Raw genomic sequence first — 24,398 nt, 5'->3', positions numbered from 1 at the left:
ATAAAAATAAGGGGTGTAATAATTATGCTATATAAATCAGTTATCAGTATCACAGTGATCTGCATATTGGTGTATTTGCATCTTTGATATTATAAAAGATGCAAATACACCAATATGCAGATCACTGTGAAATGCATGAGAAAACAACTATAGTTTAAAGTTAAAAGCATTAAAGTTTATAGTTTTAAGTTATGAATGTTTTTTTGAAGCTGATATGCTGTTACTACAGTGTGTCTTCAAACTCTCATATAACATCTCTTGCGTGTTGGTTGCGTGGTGATAGTTTAAAGCCTCTTACATTAAAATTAGCAGGTGTGCCTAGGAGTTTTGAAAAAGTGAAAAATTACAAATATACAATTGTTGTATGTCTGCTCCTGGTCTCTTTCTTCTGTCTCTACCTCCTCTCCTTCTTGTCCTTTCTGTCCCTCTCCTCTCCTCTGTTCCCCATTTTTACTTTCACCCCAACTGGTCGAGGCAGATGCTGCACATCTTTGAGTCTGGTTCTGTCTGTTATTTTTTTTTTTCTACTAAAAGGGAGGTTTTTTTTCTCTCCACTGACACCTAGTGTTCAATGCTCATTGTGTGAATTGTTGGGTTTCTCTGCTCTCAATGATGGTTGAGATAATAAATCTTGTGATTCGGTGCTATACAAATAAACACTGAATTGAATTGAATTGAATTGAATTGAATTGAATTGAATTGAATTGAATTGAATTGAATTGAATAGTGGCAAATTACATATTTTCCAGCTCCATAGTTGATATTGGAGTGGTTCTTTTACTTAAAGATGCAAAAAAAAGTCCCATAAATCTATATATTATTATCTGATTTATTAAATAAATTATATTGAGATACTGTTTCAAGTTTTAAAAAGGACAGAAGGCAATAAACACTGATGCTTATAAATGTTAATGCTCCCATAGAGTGGTCCTATCACATAACTTTTGTGAGTTATGGAGGTCTACTTACATATATTTACTTGTTTTTATGGTCAAAAACCTCCTAGTGCTGCAAACGAGCCAACAGAAATCTATCCTCACTGAAGCAGTTTCTTTCTGAAACTGTCGCACTGTCGCACACTCCCTTTTAAGCCTTTGACCCGGAGACTGACCCAGAGTCAGAAGACACTGTCGTAAGTGAAACACCTCAACGACGGACTTTCTTCTTCTTCTGCGGTTCAATTTACGCAACCAGCTGTGCCCGGACTAGTGCCCAGAGCTAGCTTGCTGAGCCCAAGAATACAATAAAACACAGCATTCTCAGCAGTGGCTGAACTGTTTGTTTCGAAAACTTCAGTGCTTCATAAACGAGGTAATGGCGCAGATACACACCAAAAAACAGCGTTAATTGGAACTTCCAGTCTATCGGAGCTTTAATAAAGATGAATGCAGGTTGCAGCACTGTGCCAGAAAAGACACAACACTGGCAAAAATAGAGCAGACGAAGAAGGAAGAACCATGGGTCTTTCATTCCCACTGATGCTGTTTGGAGCCAGAGCTCATAAAAACCTGCATAAATGGGTTTGTTGACCAGTGGGAATGTGTGTGTTTATGATGAGGCTCCAGCACATGAGGCATTACGCAATAGGAAAATGGTTGTCTCTGAAATGCTGTTTTATTATGACATCATATTACCTCAAAAGCCTGCTCTCCGAGCCGACTCAGTGTGCAGTAGTATTTTTGCTCTTTATTTCTCATCTCCTTTTTTTCTCTTTAGCTCTAATTTGTGCCAATAGTGATTTTTTTTTCTCAGTGCTAGCGAGGCTTTCTAAAACTAATATAATACATTGCAATGTTGTGCTCAAAAGAGAAGCAGCTTCTTACTGTGATTCCTATGAGAAATCTATTTGAAGGTTAACAGTGATAGATTTGGCCTAATCGTTCTGTGGTTTGTAATGGGGATTAGCCACCACAAATATCTTACCAAATGATGACAATAACTATTTTATGTTTGTTTCAGTTAAAAAAACAACAACAAATAAACTTAAACTACATATTTGATTTAAAGCTACCATAGTGGTCCTATCGCACATATGTGAAACGCCACCGACCAAGCGTGAACTAGTCGGCAAAGCGCAAAACGAGAAAAAACAGGATTTTTTTTTTTTTTCCAAAATTAGGGATTTCAGTTTTTTTCAAAATTACACAAGTTGAAGTTTTGAAGAAGCCACTACATGCTTCAAATCACAGTATTGTGGGTCTTAAAACCATAAACTTTGTGTTTGAATTAAGGTTGTTGATCAAGGAGAATACACATGGTGTGTGTGTGTGTGTGTGTGTGTGTGTGTGTGTGTGTGTGTGTGTGTGTGTGTGTGTGTGTGTGTGTGTGTATGTGTGTGTGTGTGTGTGTGTGTGTGTGTGTGTGTGTGTGTGTGTGTGTGTGTGTGTGTGTGTGTGTGTGTGCAGTGCGAAATTAAAGCGTGATTATCATCAGAGCAGTCATCATCAAAGCTTTGTTGAACAAAGGAAGGCAAGGAGAACATGACAATATCTGAACTGTGGCTGAACGTCACTCTTCACAATGACAGAGAAAGCACAGAGAATGCTGGTGTGTGGATTGTTAGCATTCTAAGCTAGCGATCTTTATGCTAACGTGTTAGCAGACTTCATCGTCACAAAAACAACAAACAGATGGATTATTCAGCGGCTGAAAGAGAGCAGGACAGACACCGTAGTTGTCTGAGATGATGACGGGACGCCAGCACCGCGCTATAGTTTTATGGGTGAGTTTTTATATGTGTAACGTTAGTGTTCAGTCACATACAGGGACGTTTTTTCTTCTTATTATCAGCTCATTCAGTGACAGACCACACTCCACCACAGAGCCACAATGTATTTCATTAGTGTCTGATTTGATATTAGAAATATGTGTCTGTCTTTGATGTATGTGTCCGTCTCTCTTAAAGCTCACATAGAGTGGTCCTGTTGCACATATATGTGAGTTATGGAGGTCTACTTACATATATTAAGTTGTTTTTATGGTCAAAATCCTCCTAGTTGATGTAAACGAGCCGATTGAAATCTGTCCTTTTCGAAGCGCTTGTCAGTCGCGCTATTTCAGCCATAAATCTCGCCCGATAAGACAGAGTGTGTTGTGATTGGCCAGCCAGCGTAGAGCCTTCCCACCTGTGTTGTGATTGGCCAGGTATCTGGAAGTGACGTAATCTATCACACCAGCTCTCAGAAGCGCAGCTCCCTCTCTGGAGCGGTGGATGCACTGCTACTCATTATCAAAACATTGTTTTAACAGTGTTTAAAAATAGCTTCGTCACGACTCCCCGCCGCAGTCCCTTTATGACTTTGACCCGGAGTCAGACCCAGAGTCAGAAGACACTGTTGCTCGTGAAACACCTCCACAACGGACGTTATTCTTCTTCTGCGGTTCAATGTATGTGCCCGGACTAGTGCCCGGAGCAGGACGATCGGTTGTTCAGGAGAACCGCTGCTTACATAACTAGTACGGGATTTTCAGTGATCTCGTTGAGCCCCGAGATTACAATAAAACACAACGTTCTCAGCAATGGCTGAACTGTTTGTTTCGAACCGTCAGGCTTCATAAACAAGGTAATGACGCAGATACACACCAAAAAAAACTGCGATAATAGGAACTTCCGGTCTAGTTCCGCTTTAAGTATATATAGTATATTTTGTTTTCATGTAACAACAAAAACAGATGATGGAAACACAGTGGTATGCGTGGTATGGTAGTGGCACCCCTGTAAATGTTCATGATTTTCCTTTATAAATCATACATTTTGTTTGAATAATTCTTGCACACTTTCTGTAAATCATATAAACTTTATTTCACGTCTCAAGTGTCACTGTGTTTGTCTCCTATATGATATATTTAACTGAAATATCTTTTTCAAACAACCAATGATTTATAAAGGAAAATCATGAATATTTACAGGGTTTTGCATACCACTGTATGACTACACAAATGAGAATAAGCTACTCCCCCCCCCCCCCATTTTTTTTAGGTTATGTCATTTCAGATCTTAAGAGGATATTATGTCCAGTTTTTTCATGTATTGTGTATATATATTATATATAGTGTAGCTCACAACAATAGTATCTGTGCCCATACAGAGCAGGGTGTGGTTTCACTGACAGCTTAGACCAGGAGTGGGGTTGTGCTATGTGATGATTCTGTCTCTTGGCTCTAAGAAGGTGTACATCTTTGAGGCTAAAATTCTCCCTAAAGCAGTTTGAGGAGTGCCTACATTCAAATGGCCACATCTTCTTCACTTCTTCAGCGACTTGTGAACGCTTTTGCCATGGCTGGACACATATGTGAGTTATGGAGGTCTAAAATTTGTTTTTCAAAATAAAACCAGAAATAAAAAAAACAAAAAAACGACTTGTTTTTTCTGGCTCCATTAAGGTGGTGGAGCAGTGCGCATATGCAAGCGTAAGATGTGTGTGGTCGAGAGAGTGAAAGAGTTGCTGTTCTGTGTATGAGTGAGACGGTGAATGGTGCGACAGTGAAAGACTTGTCAGCAGGAGTGCTATGAGTTTATAACACAGTTACAGTGGATGTCACAGCTGTTTTTGGGTGAAATAAAACAGTCGCTTTCTGAAGCCCAAAGTGGAGCTTCTGTGTGAGTTGTTTGCCACTGCTGGAGATAAAGTGAAGGCGGTTAGCCCTGAGGTTAGCATCAACTTCGGCCCTGGAGGAAACTCTCCTCTGTGATTCCCGACTACTAGAAGAAATTGTGGACCGGGGAGGGGCGGTAATATTTTGAGATTTACTGGATTAAAAGTGGCAATTATACAAGAAAATTAAACACTATGTGTTTTTGATTATACACGGATTGTCTACTTACATACATTAACTTGTTTTTATGGTCAAAAACCTCCTAGTTGCTGAAAATGAGCCGATAGAAATCTCTCCTCACTGAAGCTCTCGTCAGCCGCGCTGTTTCAGACTGAAATCTCACCCAAGAAAACAGACTGTGTTGTCATTGGCCAGCCAGTGAGGGCTTTCCCAACTGTTCTTTTTATTCGCCAATACCTGGAAGTGATGTAATCAGCTGTTGTGCGACAGTTTCGTCACGACTCCCCGCCGCAGTCCCTTTTATGACTTTGACCCGGAGTTGGACCCAGAGTCAGAAGACACTGTCACTCGTGAAACACCTCCACAACGGACGTTCTTCTTCTTCTGTGGTTCAATGTACGCAACAGGATGTGCCCGGACCACTACCTGGACCAGGGGGATCCACTGTTCAGGAGAACTGCTGTTTACGAAAAAGGACCAGATTTTTTCAGAGATCTCGCTGAGCCCGAGATTACAATACAGCACAGCGTTCTCAGCAACGGCTAAACTGTTTGTTTTGAACCTTCAGGGCTTCATAAACGAGGTAATGATGCAGATTCACACCAAAAAAAACAGCCTTAATTGGAACTTCCGTTCTATGGGAGCTTTAAAAGACCATTGTTCATGTGAACCAACTGCAGAACTAACAAATGGATTCATTATGTGTTTGTGTTTTTGATGATTTAAATCGTATTCACAAAAACATAATATATAATACACAGTCTCAGTGAAGCAGGGCAGAGAAAACACAAGGCCATTTTAATCCATAACAAATAGACATGAGAGTCTAGGTTTTCCAGGATTTATGAGTGAGTGGAGCCAATATCAGGCCCATCTCACTCTGCTCGCTCTTTTCCCCTCCACTGTTCTGAAAGACACACTCTGCCTTCTCCACTTTGCTGTCTTTTAGAGTACGCTCCACCATCCGTCTCCTTCACTATCTGGCCCTTTCTTTCCCGGCTTACCCTATCTTTTTCTCACAATGCATTTAAATGGGGTATTTAGAGATTCCGGCCTTTCTCATCTCTTCACACCTACTCTGAGGTTACCTCAATCCCTCAGTCACAGCCCTTTGAAAAAAGTAAAAAAAAAGAAGACCCCCAGATGCTCTAGAAATAGCTCTCAGGAGATGCATGGCAAACAGGAAAAGAACATGGAGATATTTATGACAAACTCACTCTTGTCCCATTTCCAGAATACTGCATGTAATCTACGTGCTGTAACATTTCACATCTCACTAATCATATTCATGCCGACCCAAGGCTTTCATGATGGCTGTTTGTGATGCAGACCATAGCAAAAGAAATGTGTTATCTGCTAATTAAATGACTAACAGTCATTGGTCACATTAATCAGATGTACTCCCACTTGTTTACAAAGGCTTCTATTCAAAGCTGTCATCATAGCACATAAGGAAGATTCATTATCGTCAGATGGCATTTAGATTGTGCAATATGAAGAGCACACAAAAATCTGTCCTGAGACTTTTTCCTCACAATGTTACATGAATTGATCAATTGTTTTTCTTGTTACTTTTTAGACTACAGTACTTGTTTTTTTTGGTTGTATTGTATATTTTCTTGTATATATTCTATTTTAAAAGCAGCATTGAATTTCACATTTTTTGTCACAATTCATAAAGAGACATGCTGCTGGAATTACAAATTGATTTATCATCTGGAAAACAAGCGTGTAGAATCATGTATGTTGGTCATTACTCTCTCTCTCCATTAAATATCAGGCAAAGAAATAAATAAAAAGCTCAAAAATTCATTGTCTCCTGATTTATCCTGCACATGAGGTGCCACTAGTCACTGTAGCAAATCCCAGCTGACATAGGGTGAAATGTGGGGTCTCGTGCTGGACGGGTCGCCAGTCCATCGCGGGGACAACACACAAACAACCACTCACCCTCACAGTGTAACCACAGCATGTTTTCAACCAGTCATCTTGCTGTGAGGCAACAGTATGCTCCACTGTGTGGCTCACAATGGAACAGCTAAAAGCATAATTCGCAGGTGGATGATGACACAAATAATTTGATGCTGAACTTGAAGAGGCAAGTTCTAGGTTAGGAATACTCTGGTAAATGATGTGGTATTACAGAATAGAGGCTACAGGGTCAGAATGAAGTTTAAATGTAGTTGTAGTGTTTAAAGGTGCATTATGTAATAAATCTAAAGCAACTGGCCATAAAATCCTCCTTATATGTCACAGAGACTCAGGAATAATGTTCATATAACAAACTGAACTCACCAACAAAACTAGTACAACAAAAATATTTGCATTTAAAAAAATATTTTGCGGACTGCAAAGTTATGTTTATGTTTTGAAATCATGTTTTGGCATGTGGCACCACCTACCGCCGTCTACAAATCATAGCAGTCAATAGAGTCTCAGCTGCCGAGCAACCACTGGTTGCCAGGTACGTCTGAGCTACAATGGCAGAGAAAACGAAACCTAAAAGACATCTGTATGAATGTCAAAAACGGCAAAATTTAAGTTTGTGGCAAAGCGAGGGTTTATATAGGACATGCTTTTGAACGGTGGAGAGAGTTGAAAGCTGAGAGGAATTACACATTTTGGCAACTTCCTCTTATATTTTGAACTGTCGAGTTCTGTTTTGAACTGTTCCCTCGGTTTTGGAGGTCCGTGCTCTTGGATTTGCTCTTTAGGTCTTTGCATGTATATCGCCATAAACTATATAACATTATAAAAGGGGAGGCAAAAATGAAGGACAGTTCTGTCAAATATCATGCATAACGTTATTCCCTAGTCAACAGCTAACGTTGCCATAAATTATAATACATCTTGATCTTTACTGATAGAACAGAATTGTGTCTTAGAGCCACTCATTTATGATAAAACGCTCGCCATAGTCACTCCTCGCTCGTCGCTGACGGAGGACACGCTGCTCTGGCAACCTCGACTCTGGAGGGGAGGGGGGAGTGGGAGGCGGGTACAACTCCGCGCAGTGTTTTGATTTTGAGTGTAGTAACCGTTTTTGGCCACATTGTTTCAGATGGCGCCTTTAAGATTTGGGTAATTAATATTTGAAAACAATACAATGCAATGTAAAATTCTATGTTTAATTAATGTGTGAACTAAAAGGCAGTTTGGTAATCCGTTAAAGATGGACCTGATAATCAATTTAGAATATAAGGTAAAGAAAAGCAAAGACAGCTGGTTGTCACCATAAGAAGTAACATTTCAGCAAAAGAATGAAGGAAATAATGAGCAGTAGATTGGCATGAAACTAACAAGCTTTGCTTTTAGAAACGATAAAAAAACTAGATCAATAAAAAACTCACTCTGCACAACAGTCCTTGTGAGAAGAAACATAGGAGGGGAAACCAACAGAGGGGAGTTGTTGGAGTATAAACAACAGCTGTGAAAGCCACCTTTGACATTACTTTTCAATACATTTACAACAAATGCTTGAAGCAGATATTTTGACAATTAACATTTTGAGGAATATTAGTTAATTTAAAATGTCTGTATGTGTGTATATATATATATATATATATATATATATATATATATGTATATGTATATATATATATGCAGATATTTATATATGCATATATATATATATATATATATATATGTATTTTCCCCTTTTTTGGTAGAATATTTTTGGAGCTAATGTAGGACAAACATGTATAAGCTCTTTGCGTCTGTCTGTTCCAGTTCAGTCACTGCTGTGTGTAATGCTTTGACTTTGTTTGTCCTGTTTGCATCTGTGTATATAGAACAGAGAAGTTTGCTTTTCAGCACCACGGACAGAGACATGCCCTCCAATGTGACACACAGACTGAGACCTGTGAGTACAGCAGGATAAGTTCATAGCATGTGCATCCACGTAGTGTATGAGTGTGTCCATGTTGGTATCTTACCGAGCCGTGGGTCAAACTGCCTCATCTGAACTTCCTCCACACAGTCTGCTGGGAACCAGCCTGTCCTTCCTTTGACCGTGCCTTCCCAGAAACCTCCTTCTCCGATACTCAGCACTGACAGAGCCGGAATAGAATAAAATGACAGAGAGTTTATTTACTTACATGCATGTTGAAAGAGAATAAACCAAGTTGTTATCATTTTGAGGACATGAATCCTGTAAAATATATTTAAAAAAAAGACCAAAAGGGCAGAGAGAGGCATTTAGGTTTTTATGTTCTAGGTCAGTGGTTCTCAAACAAGTACCACCTGAGAAAATACTGAGCTCTCAAAGTAACAACATAATCACCGACATTAAAATAAAGTGGTGTAAATAGACCACTGTATATAGGAGGCAGATTTATTCCCAATAACATCATTTGCTCGATCATCATCATCATCATCATCATCATCATCGTCCTGATGACTGACGACCTGTCCAGGGTGTACCCAACCTTTCACCCTAAGTCAGCTGGGATTGGCACCAGCACCTCCGCGACCCTCATATGGAGGATAAAGCGGTAGAACATGAATGAGTCATTAAGTTGAATGCAATATGATCTTTTTTTTAAAACCAAGCATTTTCTATGGCAAGATACAACATTCTTACAAGATTCCACTTCTTTCAAGGCTGAGCTTGATCTCATGATCCATGACTTTAATGATAAAAAGAGCCGTCTTCCAGCTGACAGAGGTGAGGAGAAGAGCACAACCTGGACAGTTCACCATTTCATCACAGAACTGACTCACAGAGACATATAATAATGTTGAGTCCCCAGTTGACCTGACCCCTCCCACAGGGGAGAACATGGCTTAGATCAGCTGACAGGTTTGAACCCTGGACTACTGCTGTTTACACTGAGGAGGCATTAAGGGAAAAAAGAGGGATTCCTTTTTCTTACGTTCAGCTGTGGTAATTAGAGATGACTGTGGAGAAAATATTGATATTTCATGCAGAACTGAGCCAGCACGTTCATATCTATAACACTTATCATTTATCCCAGCATGCTCACGCGCTCGTGCCACGCGCACACCTCAGAGACCACCAGCTGGAACTGAAGCCTTGGTTGAACGAGCCTCTCTTCTAAGCTGGTTGCTAGGATACGGCAGGATGATGTTGCAGCAGACATCCTGCTAAATGATGTGGTCTACTTCCTTCAAACTGTATTCCACCCAGCAAAGATGGGGAATGTCACAGCGATGTAAGCCGGAGCACAAGAGGAACAGCCATCTGCACTTCACCTCATGATAGTAAACATTTAAATATCTATTCACAGGAGCTGTATCTTGTAGCAAATTCTTGGCTTTTACAGTATTTAATAGAAGAATCTTGTTAGAGTAGCTGAATGTTTCATTATGATGTGAACCCAGAGGACTGCTATATGAATCTCAGAGAATCTGGCTGGCTGCTTCCTACTCTACCGGCTTGATTTAAAATGAATGCCTAAATGCTGGGTCTAAATAAAATATGAACTGGCTTTTTGTCAATAACAATCTAAAAAATTATGTTATGTTATGGTAAAAAAAAAAAAACAGTTCACATCTAAGTCAAAGCTCACCTCTGCCAGGCTGAACCTATAAGTACATTAGCTCAGCGAGAAGTGGAGTTTGAGAGGGAAACTGCTGTTTATCGACTCGCTGCTGTAGAAAACATGACACTCAGCACACAGAGGATACATGAACTGATCCCTCACTCTCATCTCAGCTTAACACAACTTTACTGTGCCTGTCTCCTGGGAACACACTCGCTCAATCTTTTCCCCAACTTTATTTTCTCTTTACTACACATGTCTTTTCTCCCATGGCGTCTGCTGGTTGTGTTGTCTGTTGAGCATTGACAGAAATAAGAGTGAAGGTGAGACCTCTGATTGAGCTTAGAGGCTGCCATCACTCATGTTCCTCATTCCCTTAGCCCCACACCACAGCCCCCACTTCTAATCCATTTCTGGTCACTGACACTATCACTCAAGAAACTGGACAGAAATCACCACTAATCCAAATCCAAATCCACTATTCTTTCTTTCTTTCTTTCTTAATAATCTATTGATAGAGTTTTTAATTAATTCATGTATGAATCAAAACAGATGACCTGATTTTTCAGCTTCTTAAAAGTGAACATTTTCTGGTTTCTTCGCTCCAAATAATTAATTAAAAGTGAAGAATTTTGGTCTGTGAGAACGTCATAATTTTGATATATATATATAAAACCTAACCTAAAACCAAGTCCATTAAGACTGTAACCAAAACATCGGACCAAAACAGCCACTGAAGCTAGGATATTTATTATTATTGCAAAACTACAATTTTAAACTCTGCAATTTGATTCATACACGTATCAGGCACAGGCACATATTACCTATTTATATAATCAATTATAGTACACACTGCATGTACAGCGTGTCCATGAAGTCTGCTGCAGCATGAGTAGCCTCTACCATAGACTGCTACTGTTTTGCTGCTTGCCAGCACTGTGTTGGCATGACAGCTGCGGCCCTGTGATGAATCAGATGTGGGCTCACAGGAGCCAAGAGGCAGGAAGGAACTCAAACAGAGCATGTCTGTGTGGGAGGATTTACAATATGTGTGCCATGTTGATGTTTTTTTCCCCGGCCAGACAACTTTAGGATCACTGCCATGTAGAGAGCTACAGTTGTGGGTAGTCGTGGAGAAGGCCTGTCAATCTGCTGGAAAGGGCTAGCAACAAACGGCAACACTTCACAACATGTCGCAACTGACACATGATCTGAAACTACAATTACTGCCTTGTGGTTTTATGCTTCGGCCAACGTGTGGATGTCTATTCCAGATATGCTAAAACCTCCCTCCAGGTTTTCCAGGGATTTGCCTTCACAGGATTGTGAGAGATGAACAGACAATGGGAGATAACTGGAAGTGCATTTAATGAAGCACAGGTTTCTGATGTTTACATTCACAATGTCACACTTTTTTAAAAAAGCATCACATTGACGATCAAGACAATAAAAGTAGATGCTCACAATTTGCAAGAGAAAGGTATGAAGTATGTTTCGGCATCATTACGATTCTCACAACATGATAAACTGGGTGCATTGTGAAAAAGAACATGGATGTTTGGTCGTGAGCAAACTAATAAACTGAAATATTTTCATGCAGAGCTGAATTAAAGAGCATTTCCAAAAGATATTGTTGAAGTAGTGTTGAATTGTCCTTTTTTCTCCTTCCCTTTAGGAGTTGCCACAGCGGATCATCTTTGTATCTGCTTTTGTTACACCAGCTGTCCTCATGTCCTCCTTCACAACATCCATGAACCTTCTCTGTGCTCTTCCTCTTGTTATCTTCAACATCCTTTGTCCAATCTAATCACTGTCCCTCCACTGCACACGATCAAACCCTCTCAACCTTTACCCTCTTACCTAATCGCCAAACTGTTCAACCTGATTTCTAATTCTGTCCATCCTGGTCAATCCAATCAGAAAGCTGAGTGTTGAATTCAAGGATTTCTGAATGACTGCCTTGTTGCAGCTGCATATACAGACCAAGATACTATAAAAAAATCTCTGAAGGGAACCACAAGAAAACGTCAATTTTTTCACTCTGTCCTTAAATTAAAAACAAAACAAAAAAAACAACAACAAAAATTTAAGTTTTGATTCTGAAGGATGAGCATGAACAGGAAATAATTTGGTTGCACAAACCAGCAGCTCAAAAACACCCCCAAAAAGGGTGTGTTTCCTCGAACTGTAATTATACTGAAATAATATATAACAGCTCTCAAAAATACTACTGACTGAAAAATACTACTCGTAGAAAGGTAAAGATGACCTACTTCATTGAGGCTTAACTAAACAGCAGTTCACTGCATAAGGTAATCAACACCTCAGCTGGACACCAGCTTTTCTCTCCACTGCACAGTAAGTGGTCAGGACTATCTGGACTGTACCACTACAAGAAGAGACACTGATTAATAATCACCTCCGGAGGTAAATCAGCGGGATGAAAGATCACAAAGCAATTCTGAAAAGCCTCCTTACGTGTTACACAGTTATCCTCCTTTTTGGAGTTGCACTGGAACACAGCATAACTGCCAATGCCCTAATATCAAATAAACAATTAGCTGTTGATCAAATATGTCTGATATATCATTGGTTACAAGTGTAAATAAGGCTTTGTGTGTTGACTATGCACAGAAAAGGAGGTGCTGCTGCTGCTGTTCACTGGCTGCGGCTAATGTGACAGAAATGCTGAAACATCTTTAAATTCTGATTAGACAAAAGAGCATGGCTTTATCAGCAAAACTAGTGAGGACAGTGACGTTGGTGCCATTTACAGACACGTTTCCACAGATAAACATAAAAACAACAGACTGATTCTACTCTATTATATAGTAAATACTGTGAAGAGACACTTTTCTCCTGTTGATGATATATCAAAAATAAAATAGCATTGCAATGAGCAGTTAGTAGTAGTGAGCAGTGAAGGGAGTAACAGTAATCTAATAAATGACTGTTTCAATCATGATAACCATGTTACCGTGACTGCCAAAAAATGTGCCATATTAATGATTAGCTCATTGGAGCTGTTTTCATCAGACCAATAGGATCTGCAAGGCAAACGTTTGTTTTTTTACTGTTCTTCCTCAAGGGGGCCAGACGAGACAACCACATACGTGATGATGATTGGCTAAGGCCAACGAACACTTAATTATAAGCCAGTCAGAGGCAGAGTTGGGCAGGTGTTGTTGACACACAAACAAAAACAAACATTGTCACACACACAACAGCACAAGCGAATAAACGATCAACAACATGAATGAGGAGCCTGGTTAATCCTAAAGCAGCCATCTTGAACTGGAAGTACAGCCATTGAACTTTGCCATGAATTAAATGAAAGGAAATCATTTATAAGTTAAATGCACAATTTCCGACCTAATGAAACATCTTTGAACATCACACGCTTCCATGAAATGAGTGACCGTTAACACTGAAGGAGACGAAGACAGCGTCACGCAAACAACACAACTGAAGCTTGATTCTTTTTTGTCTCAGACCGAGCTTAACAAACTGGCAGCCAGGTATAGACTCGCCTCGTCCCACAGCAACATTAGAATAGTTACAGTTTCTGTTAATCATTTTTTATATTAAGTGTCCATTTCATTATAATATTCAGATTTATCATAAAAAATTGAACATGCACATGAATTTTAAGTTCTGTTAAAGAGGAGTGGAGGTGAGGTCCAAATTCTATGAGCATTTAAAATGTACTTGAAAGTAAACACAACAGTTACTTTCCATACTAACTAATTACTTTTATAATTTGTAACTCAGTAACTAATTCAGTTATTTTTTGAAAGAAGTAACTAGTAACTGTAACTAATTACTTTAAAGTCACATTTCCAACACTGGTAGTGAGTATTTCATTGTAATCATCATACCATTGTTATCATGGACAACATTGTATTGTAGTGTAGCAGTGTATCCTTCATTTTGTATGTGTTTTTGTTTTGTGTGTATTTGTGTCACAGTTGAATAATCTCAAAACAAACACACTTGTGTGATTTATCCTCAGTCAATGGGAGTGAATTAAAAATATCACTGAAAAGTGACAAAAAGTTGGAAACTGTGGTTGCATATTGTGCTGCAGTGTCTATGAGAGCAGAGGTTGTATGTTTGTATTGGCACAGTGTTAAGGCCACATTATACTTCTCCGACTGCGTAATGCGTTATCCGACTGCGTAACCACGGAGACCCCTCGAGCCTTCATACTTCTCCGTCGTGGTGGAGGATACGCACTGCAATTTCCCGCCTGATCAGTAGGGGTCGCCACGCAAGGTTGTTGTGCTTCTGGCTACAGTGAGCAATGGCGTCCGAGAGAGAATGACTGTTGTTGTTGCAGCTGAATAACATTGAAACAGTGGCTGTTTCTCACTTTTCTGTGTCACGGAACGCAGTTTTAAGATAATTTGAGGCGAGAAATTAGCCATTTAGAGTCTAAACATGTGCTGTGTGTATTAAGATATAACGTATTTATAGTTTGGCAGCGACATTGTCGACAGTGATCAGCTCCGCCTCTGTGGACGCTCGGTGCGCACTGTGAGCCGGCACAGAGCAGCTTCGCTCGGCCTGTCCTGAGGACCAATCGCAGCCCTTGTCGTCTCCATTGTCCCTTGACGGAGTGACGGACAATTAAAAAATATTTTGTGCAGCCGGGGAGGACGCAGAGACTCTCCGAGAGGCTCTCCGTAGCCTACGTAGAGCACTTTATGCAGGAGTATAAATTGGGCTTTACAGTACATATGTACACTCACTGAATTTGATCACTATCATAAAAGTATTACATACATTATACATTTTTTACAGACTGAGAGTGACCGACACTAACTGCTAAGGTTTGCTAAGAAGTAAGGGCTATCAACTGTGACGCACTCTCTCTGTATTCACACCAAACATGGCGATATTAGGAAAGGAAAGGATCTATTTTTTTTTTCAAAATTGCGAGGTCAGATGGAGGGTTGAGGTTTGTCACAGAACCGCTGCAACCATACAGTATATAAGATACATGTTTTGATGGTGGGACAATTAAGCATTTAAATGATTTAAATGATCAAACCTGAAGAAGAGATGAGAGGTTACTTGAGTCAAGAGCTTAACCTTGATCACTTCTTATCACTGTTCGTTTGTAAAATGTCCCACCTCTGCTCAATTGCTTATTTGAACATCAATATCACCACTGGCGGTGGCGAGAGATAATCCCAGCTCACGCAGTTCATCACAGGAGCAGCACACAGAGACAAACCACCATTCACTCTCACACCTACGGTCAACATAGAGTGTCCAATTAACCTAAAACCTGCATACTCCAGATTTATACTACAGATTTGAGCCTTGTGACCTTCATGTTGTGAGGCATCAGTGCTAGCCACTGTGCCCACACTGACTGAAGACAGCCTTAACACTGACTGCATTATCTCTAACTGTGTACTGTTAGACCTCATAGAAAAGGACAGCATGTTCTCACTCTTGATCCACATTGTCTCACTCTGCTATTGATGGAACATTCTAAACAATATAGAAATGTTCAGCCAAAAAGAAGAAGAAAAAAAAATCACAAAAATGTGAATGGAAAGAATAGAATAATAGAGACGCACAGAGAATGAAACAAAGAGGAGAGAGAGTGTCAGGAAGTTGCTCGCATTCAGAGATGACAAAGAGAGATGAGAGCCAGTGAAACACAGATACAAGCTGACACAGGGGGAAAGTGTGTGGTTCTTCACCACTGTCTGAGAAGTCTGCCGTCGTGGTGAAAAGTCTAGCACAGTATTGTTTCTCTGTGTGTAGGTGTATTAAGACCTCTTCTAGCATAAACATAGTCATAGTCCTCATGGAGACTGAAACCTGGTCCTAATGAAGCAGAACCTCTTAAAGTTTACACGGGTATAATTGTGAATTGTGGTTGGGTTAAGGTTAGGATTAGGCATGAACTGATTATAGTTAAGGCTACTTTGGTTTGGCTGTTCAAATGAATTGAAGTCACTGCAATGTCCTCTCGTGTGTGTGTGTGTGTGTGTGTGTGTGTGTGTGTGTGTGTGTGTGTGTGTGTGTGTGTGTGTGTTATTGTACTTGCAGCATAATGAGGACCAGGGAGGGTTTATAACCAACAAAGTGAGGTCATTTTTACGAAGTGAGGACATTTTGGCCAGTCCTCATTTTGAATTCGATGAACGCATGCTATGCTCTGATTTTTGCTACAATTTGGTACAAATACCCGTTTTCCAAGCCCTGGTGTTTCACACACACTTTTTGCTCTGGGGGGCTCCACCTGCAGACATGTTATGGTACTGCACCCAGTAGTTCTTTATAGATGTCATTCATGAAGTAGATATTTGTAATTGCGTTGATTTATAAAGTGGAAACGCTGGTCCTCACTTTGTCAGCACTTATACCTGGTCCTTAGTATGCAGCAAGTACTAGAATGTGTGTGTGTGTGTGTGTGTGTGTGTGTGCGTGTGTGTGTGTGTGTGTGTGTGTGTGTGTGTGTGTGTGTGTGCTTGTGTGTTTGTGTGTGTGTGTGCGCAGGCGCATGTTACTTCCAAGTTTTGCCCTTGGTTAAGTCAGTCACGACTCTTGGTTTAAAAATAGCCTCTGTGAGAATGCAGAACTATTTATACTCTTCACACACACACCCTGCCGGCAAGCTTCAGTGCATCCCTATTTGACTTTGTGTGTGTGTGTGTGCGTGCGTGTGTGTGTGTGTGTGTGTGTGTGTGATGACCGATTGAGCTCATTTTAATTCTTGCTTCGCTTCACGCTGCTTTGAGCTGAGTCATTAGTTTTTGTTCTCCTTTCATCATTGTTTTTTTCTCACTCATACAGAGTGAGGGAGACCGTCATGATTGAATGAATGAGTGAGCTCACGCACACGCACACGCACACGCACACGCACACGCACACACACACAAACACCCAAAGCAGTCAAACACAGCAGCTCAACAAACAGACGCTACCTCTGTGAAGGTGATGATGTTCATTTAAGTGGAAGTGTTCTAAAAGTGCTGATTCACCAGTACGTTCACCGTGCAGATTGTGATGACCTTGATCTGTATTGCTTTTTTGCAAAGATGAGTTTCCATTCATTTGCCTCCCTTTACTGATTTTACCGAGGTGGATAAATGCAATGCAGCTCAGCAGAAACCATCTTAAAATCACCTCTATAAAACCCTTTCAACAAAAATAACATTAGCATGAATTTGTCACGGTGGCTGATTTGACAGATTCATTTGAAGAAGTGTATTTGTCACACGTATAACAGTGTGTGCGTCAGACTCCTGTATTTGCCCGCAGAGACAGAAAACAGAACAGGCAGCTGTGCTGAGAGAGGCTGATGGCACGCTGCCACTGATGCACTCACTCTGATTCAGATAGGCCACGGAGAACTCAGCCAAAGACAAAATACAGCTTGATTTCCATATAACGCCATGGACTGCTTCAACTGCGAAAAATGGAGATTGTTCCTTGTGCTAGTTTGCCAAGAAAGGCAGACGGTTGTTTTTTTTTCTATCATTTTCTCCCAACATGGTGTCCTAGAATAGTTTGACTAAAAAACTCCTTTTTATTTTTATCTTCATTTTTTCAAAATTCTTATTTTATTTATTCTACCATCCAGGTATCCAATGGATGTGCTTGTTTAAAGTAAAGAAAACCCATTTAAGGCTACTTCATCACCATCTGGGTCTGTGATAGCACTGAAAACAGTGCAGGGAAGGATTAACTCTGAATACTTCACACTGTATTATGTCACTTTTAGGTATAAAGAAATATCTGTTAGATACAAACTGTTTTCAAATAAGCTCACACGATGCTGATCTGGGCTGCTCTGCTCCACAAAACGCAGGATATCACCAAAAGTTACACACTGCAGCTTCAAGTATGTGTTTATAGCAAGTCTATTACATCCCAATATTTAACAATGACTATTTCACATGATTCCCTCTAATATCTTGCAGCCCCAATTTCTGTAATTCACTGCAATTAACACTGCAAAGCTGTGCAAATATATTCAGACACACTGACTCGTCCCTTTGTCAACTGTATGTGTTGGTTTCAGACACGTTTACAAGTTTATAAAAGCAAAATAATAATGCTGCAGCTGCATTCCATAATTTCATAATGGATATGTGACTTTAAAATAAAGATATAACTCCGCAGTACTTGTTTAGCGCTTAATATTTTCTTTACTTTTTGGCACAATGGATGATCAACACCATGTTTTTGGTAAAGTGATTTACACATACAAACACTGAAATTGTTATAAACTGGAGAACTGTTTGTCAAACAGTGGGCTCTGACCTCTGGGCCAGTTCCATTCTATTTTTTTTTTAATCATTTTCTAATTTGGTTTTAGTAATAATGTGTATTGTGCATTATGGCTGCAGAATTCATTGCAAAACTAATCAGAATTGCTACATGACCAAACCCTTTAACATCTAAGCCTCAAAATGTCTGTCTGGACTTGCTTGCTTAATTTAACTGTAAAAGGTCCAGAAAATGTCCTGTCAGTAAGTGCAATTGCCCATTTTCCCAGAATAACCTCCAATACCTGGCAGCTATTTACATTTTACTGCACGTTAAAAAAGTGCAGTTAAAAATTGAATTTTTAAAATGAATTTAAAATGAGGAAAAACACTGTAGTTGACACAAACACTAGATTGTGTGTTAAATTTGAACAGTATGAAACATATTTACGTTTTGTTTTAATCTTTGTCTCAGTGTCTCAAAAACTGGCCAAAAAAATGGAAACTAATGCACAGGCGTTTTTCTAACTCTCCTCTCTGGTGACAATGACACTGATTTGTCGGCTTCCTGCAACAGCACAAGTGTAACTGGAATGCATTTCCGGGGGAACAGCAGAGTGTTCTAGCTCGGGTGCATTTCACTAATGTGAGCAGCTAGTGGAATAGGAAGTGTTGATGCTTCAGCTGAGAATTTCATCAATACTTAATTTTTCAGATATTGTGCTTCCTCATATTGGAGTTCCGAGTTCATGTACAAAGTTTGGTTTCGATACATGAAAGCGTTCCTGATATATGACCTAACTGAGGTTAGGTCATATATGAAAGTTTAATTTCGCTTTCCATTCAATCCAAAATGGCGGAAGAACAACAAGAGTCAGTTACACTATCTTCAATTTCCACACTACACCGGTTCAGGCCGGACGTTCCAGAGTTGGACCGGTGGAGATATCTCAAAAGGTCTTAGAGCAGGAGCTGACCAAAAATCTGGCTGACAGGAATAAGAAAACTTAAGAAGGTCAATACTGTGCTGCTTTCAGCAAGCACACTAATTACCATAATAATTGTATGTTGTTTCATAAACTGTTGGAATTTTCCTCCTAATTGCACTAATGTAGAGTGGGCTAGAGTAGTGTCATCTACGATATGTTCAGTGTTAAATGGTTAAGATAACTTTTTGTGACATAACAACTGCCTAGCATTACAGAGATGTAATAGCATATATCTCTGTGAGTCTATGGCGATGCAGCAAAGTGAACATGAGTGTGGAGATCAGTCCAATAACTAAATCGGAGCTGTTATTACATTTGGATCCCAGCACTCTTTATTAAATCTCAGTTCAATTCAGTGTAGTAAGAAGAGAACGAGGGAGAGCGAGACAGACAGAGTGGCTTCTTTATAAGAGGGACAGAATCCTAGGCATGCTTACACACACTGACACTCATCTGACACACAGAAAAATAGTTATATTCAGCTCAGAATACATATAAATTAAAGAGAAAGCTAATTTCTCCCACTCAAACACAAGATATCATTTTTTGGGTCTAAAACCAAAGAGGGTCAGAACATAAATCGACGGGTAAATCAAAAGCTTTTCCCTCTTTACCACAAATGTTCTAAACTAACACTTGCATGCAGAGCTGATCCATCTGTCCATCTCTCACTCAAGCCTCCCCTCGCTCGTAAACTGGACCACAGATTTGTGGTTCAGGTTCAGACTCTGATTCTGACTGCTAATAAGCTATTATGTCAGTGAAGGTCATGGTGTGACTAAGCCAACAATATCACAATATCATCTGCAAAGAACTGGGAAAACAAATCTGATATTCCCTAACAAAGCTATTTTGTTCGTTCATTCCAAACACATCTTTAACAATCCTGTCCTGAATATCACAAAATGGTCTGGAAACAAGGCTCCACTCCTCAGAACGACCGAAGGACTCCCTACAGATAATAAGAGTGCATTGGACTTGAAGTAACTGTATGTATTGATGGAATATATGCAAATTCATAGGAGGGAGACCAGAGGACACCTGGTATCATACACCTTGAGTGTTATATGAGTTTTGAAAGCAGTAAAAATACAGGAATAATAACAAACTACCATTTTAACTGCTCATGATGAGTTTATTTTGTTGAATCACATACCTTTTTCTACCTAAAATTGTCTTTAGCGTCACTCTGGGTGCAACACACATTAATGTCAAATGAGTTCCAGAAATATTTTTGTCATACTGAAGCTGAAGAGTACAGCGACAGACATGACTCGAGCAGAGAACATCATAAACTGTATCAATCTCTTGTAGAGCAAGATGATACAACTGTGTCTGAAAGCCGCACCACAAATGTAAGTGCACCAATTACCAAAGCAACCCGTGCAGATATGTTTATTGTGTCTCGACAAATTTGCAGGTGGTGCAAAGAGTCTACCTGAACTGGTTTAGGGCCAATTGGTATGAGGAGCATCACTGGCTACAAACCATCTGGTAGCCAGACAATAGGAGGTGGTACTGAACGAGCCAACGAGCTGAATCTGTTCTTCAACAGATTTGATGAAAGGGCTCCGGACTACCCCTCCCCCAGCTCCTCTACAACCATTCACCTCCAAACCTCCAGCCCTGCTGACACCCCTCCCCCTCAACTCCTTCCTGACTTTACCCTACCTGTCCCACCTACCCCCCCGCCATCACCTTCCCCCCCCACCCCCCCATCAACACACACAGCAGACAGACCTTCACTGCAGAGCAGGTGAGGAAGGAGCTCTGCAGACTCCGCCCGGGCAAGGCAGCTGGTCCCGACGGTGTCAGCCCGAGGGTCCTCAAAACATGTGCGACCCAGCTGAGCGGAGTCCTGCAGTACATCTTCAACCTCAGCATGAGTCTGGAGAGGGTCCCGGTGCTGTGGAAGACATCCTGCCTGGTACCAGTACCGAAGAAGGTGCGTCCCAGCACCTCCAAAGACTACAGACCGGTGGCGCTGACGTCACACTTGATGAAGTCCCTGGAGAGGCTGGTCCTGTCACTTCTTCGGCCCCTGGTCAGCTCATCACTAGACCCTCTACAGTTTGCCTACCAGCCGAGACTGGGTGTGGAGGACGCCATCATCTTCCTGCTCCACCGTGCCTGCGCCCACCTGGACAGACCGGGATGCACTGTGAGAATCATGTTCATGGACTTCTCCAGTGCGTTCAATACCATCCGGCCTGCTCTGCTGGGGAGTAAGCTGACGGCGATGCAGGTGGACCCTCCCCTGGTTTCCTGGATTATGGACTATTTGACGGGTCGACCACAGTATGTCAGACTGCAGGATGGTGTGTCTGACACTGTGGTCAGCAGCACTGGGGCTCCACAGGGAACTGTTCTTTCCCCCTTTCTGTTCACCCTGTACACCTCAGACTTTCAGTTCCTCTCTGAGTCCTGCCACCTGCAGAAGTTTGCTGATGACTCTGCAATTGTTGGCTGTGTCAGTGAGGGGAAGGAGGAGGAGTACAGGGGCGTCGTGGACTCCTTCGTCGACTGGTGTGGAGCTAATCATCTGATTCTCAACTCCACCAAGACTAAGGAGCTAGTGGTAGATTTCCGCAGGAGGAAATCTACCCCCACACCCATCTCCATCAACGGTGTGACTGTTGATGTTGTCCAGGATTACAAGTACCTTGGAGTATACCTGGACAATAAACTGGACTGGGCCAAGAACACTGAGGCTGTGTACAAGAAGGGCCAGAGTCGTCTCTATTTCCTGAGGAGGCTCCGGTCATTCAACGTATGTAACACCATGCTGAGGATGTTCTACCAGTCGATGGTAGCCAGTGCCATCTTCTTTGCTGTTGTGTGCTGGGGCAGCAGGCTGAGGGCAGCAGACGCCAACAAGATCAGCAGGATCATCAGGAAGGCTGGCTCCGTCCTGGGGGTCCAGCTGGATTCTTTGGTGGTGGTGTCTGAGAGGAGGATGCTGTGTAAACTGCACAGTATCCTGGACAACAACTCTCACCCTCTCCACCAGCTGCTGACTTCGAGCAGAAGCACCTTCAGCAACAGACTCATTCTCCCCCGGTGTAACACAGAACGCCAGAGGAAGTCTTTTCTTCCTGTGGCCATCAGGCTGTTTAATTTAGCTACTTCTGGCCGCATTAGGAACAGTGGAGACACTGTGTCCTGATCCAAATGTCACTTTACCCATATCACTTCATCACTTTACTTTGTTTGCACAATGCTGATATCATTAGTCACCTTATCACTGTTTATCACTTTCAACATGTGCTCACCATATTTAGTTGTACTTATTTTATTTCCGTGCGTACTGCTGTATATTATATATACCTACGTTGACTGTGATTCTTTTTTGGATTCTTTTTTGTGGCATTGTTGCATTTAAGTTACTGTTGTAAGTTACTGTTTTTCCTTCTGTTTGGCACTTTGTTGCATTGTCTTATTTGTTTATTTTACTTTTATTTTAATTTTATTTTTTTTTGTTTTATTTTTATTTTTATTTTTATTTTATTTTATTTTTATTATTATTTTTATTTTATTTTATTTAATGTATCTTTTAACTCTTGTACATCTACACTTTTACCTCCCAATTGTTGCACAATAATTTCCCTCGGGATAAATAAAGCATCTTGAATCTTGAATCTTGAATCTTGAATTCCAATTCCTATCTTAACCCTCAAGCTCAACCCTTAATCTTAACTGGCCCTCAAAACCAAGTGTTGAGGGTTATTTTGTCACTTAGAAATGGGACACCCCTTAAATGCAGATACGTCTTCAGACTGTAGGGGGCAGAATAACGCGAAAGCTGCGTCCAGTCTGTCAACTCCAAAAAAGAAGAAGAAGAACACATTTACGTCAGGATTATTTATTACGATCCGTTTGTCAGTCAAGTTATTAGGTTGTCAGTTAGTTATAAGATGATACTCATACAAATACCACAACCACGGACATATTCAGCTGACAGTTACCACACACCACGACTTATTGAAAAGTAAACCATACGCAAACGATCGCTTGTCCGCACCGGCGGACTATTGACAAAAGATCGTAAAATAAAAATAAATGTTACGCAACAATGACGTCAGTAATCCATAATATGGGTCTAAACTAAGATAATACAATGGTTTTCATAATTTTTATATCTCTATTAACAAAGAAAATACTTAATTTGTATCGCACTCGCTTCGCTGCTATCAACGCCATCTTTGTTATGTTAAAACACCCAATGCATTCTGGGTAGCCCTTGCTCCCAAGGGTGGTCTCAGAAAATCTCAATATTGAGGGCGATACAGCCCTTAAACTTGCCCCTCAACTTAATTTTTCTGAGAATCGGGACAGCACTTGCACTAGAGGGAGCTCGTGTTTTTGAGATTGAGGGTTAAGCAAGGAATTGAAATTCACCCTTAGTCTGACTGAATAAGTTAACGGTGATGGCACTGATATGGATGAACTGATGCCATTATGACCTTGGCTCGAGCAGCATTTACAGCTGATTTTGAATGAGTAAGAGCTGTGACATTTCAGACGCAAGTTGTTGGTTAAGACAGAGGGTGAACAGAGGATCTGCAGCAATGTAGTAATAATAGAGCGTTCCAACCTATTAAAAGTAAAGGAAGTTGAAAGAAAAGAGATGGAGATTTGTACATGGGGTCAAAGTAGAGTTGAGAGTTAATTAAGATGGTGATGTGGAGAAAGTGTGAGTGGACCCCAGAGTAGACATGATAATGGATGAAGTAGAGAGTGAATACATAGAGAGGAAGAGGGACGGTCACTCTGCGCAGAGTCAAATGTGTCCTCAAAGGACTTCTTTTGCTTATAAGAGGATGAGGGATTGGTGCAGTCTCTGGCTCATTAGTATTCAACAGAGAGAGAGAGAGAGAGAGAGAGAGAGAGAGAGA

At 40.7% G+C, this 24,398-nt stretch overlaps 1 protein-coding gene across 1 annotated transcript in view; it reads right to left on the bottom strand.

Annotated features, from left to right (window-relative positions):
• Positions 1 to 24,398, bottom strand: part of shank3a (SH3 and multiple ankyrin repeat domains 3a) — a gene marked incomplete at both ends in the record, with an annotated part of 215,601 nt that overhangs the window by 55,148 nt on the left and 136,055 nt on the right. Inside the window, one exon of the mRNA XM_083894045.1 lies at positions 8,712 to 8,825. Coding sequence (XP_083750171.1) covers positions 8,712 to 8,825 — 114 coding nt within the window. The remainder of the gene's footprint in view (positions 1 to 8,711; positions 8,826 to 24,398) is intronic.

This window comes from Microchirus variegatus (genome assembly GCF_963457635.1).
Source record: "Microchirus variegatus genome assembly, chromosome: 8".
NCBI classification, from domain to species: domain Eukaryota; kingdom Metazoa; phylum Chordata; class Actinopteri; order Pleuronectiformes; family Soleidae; genus Microchirus; species Microchirus variegatus.
This window is presented reverse-complemented; position numbering and strand designations above follow the sequence as displayed.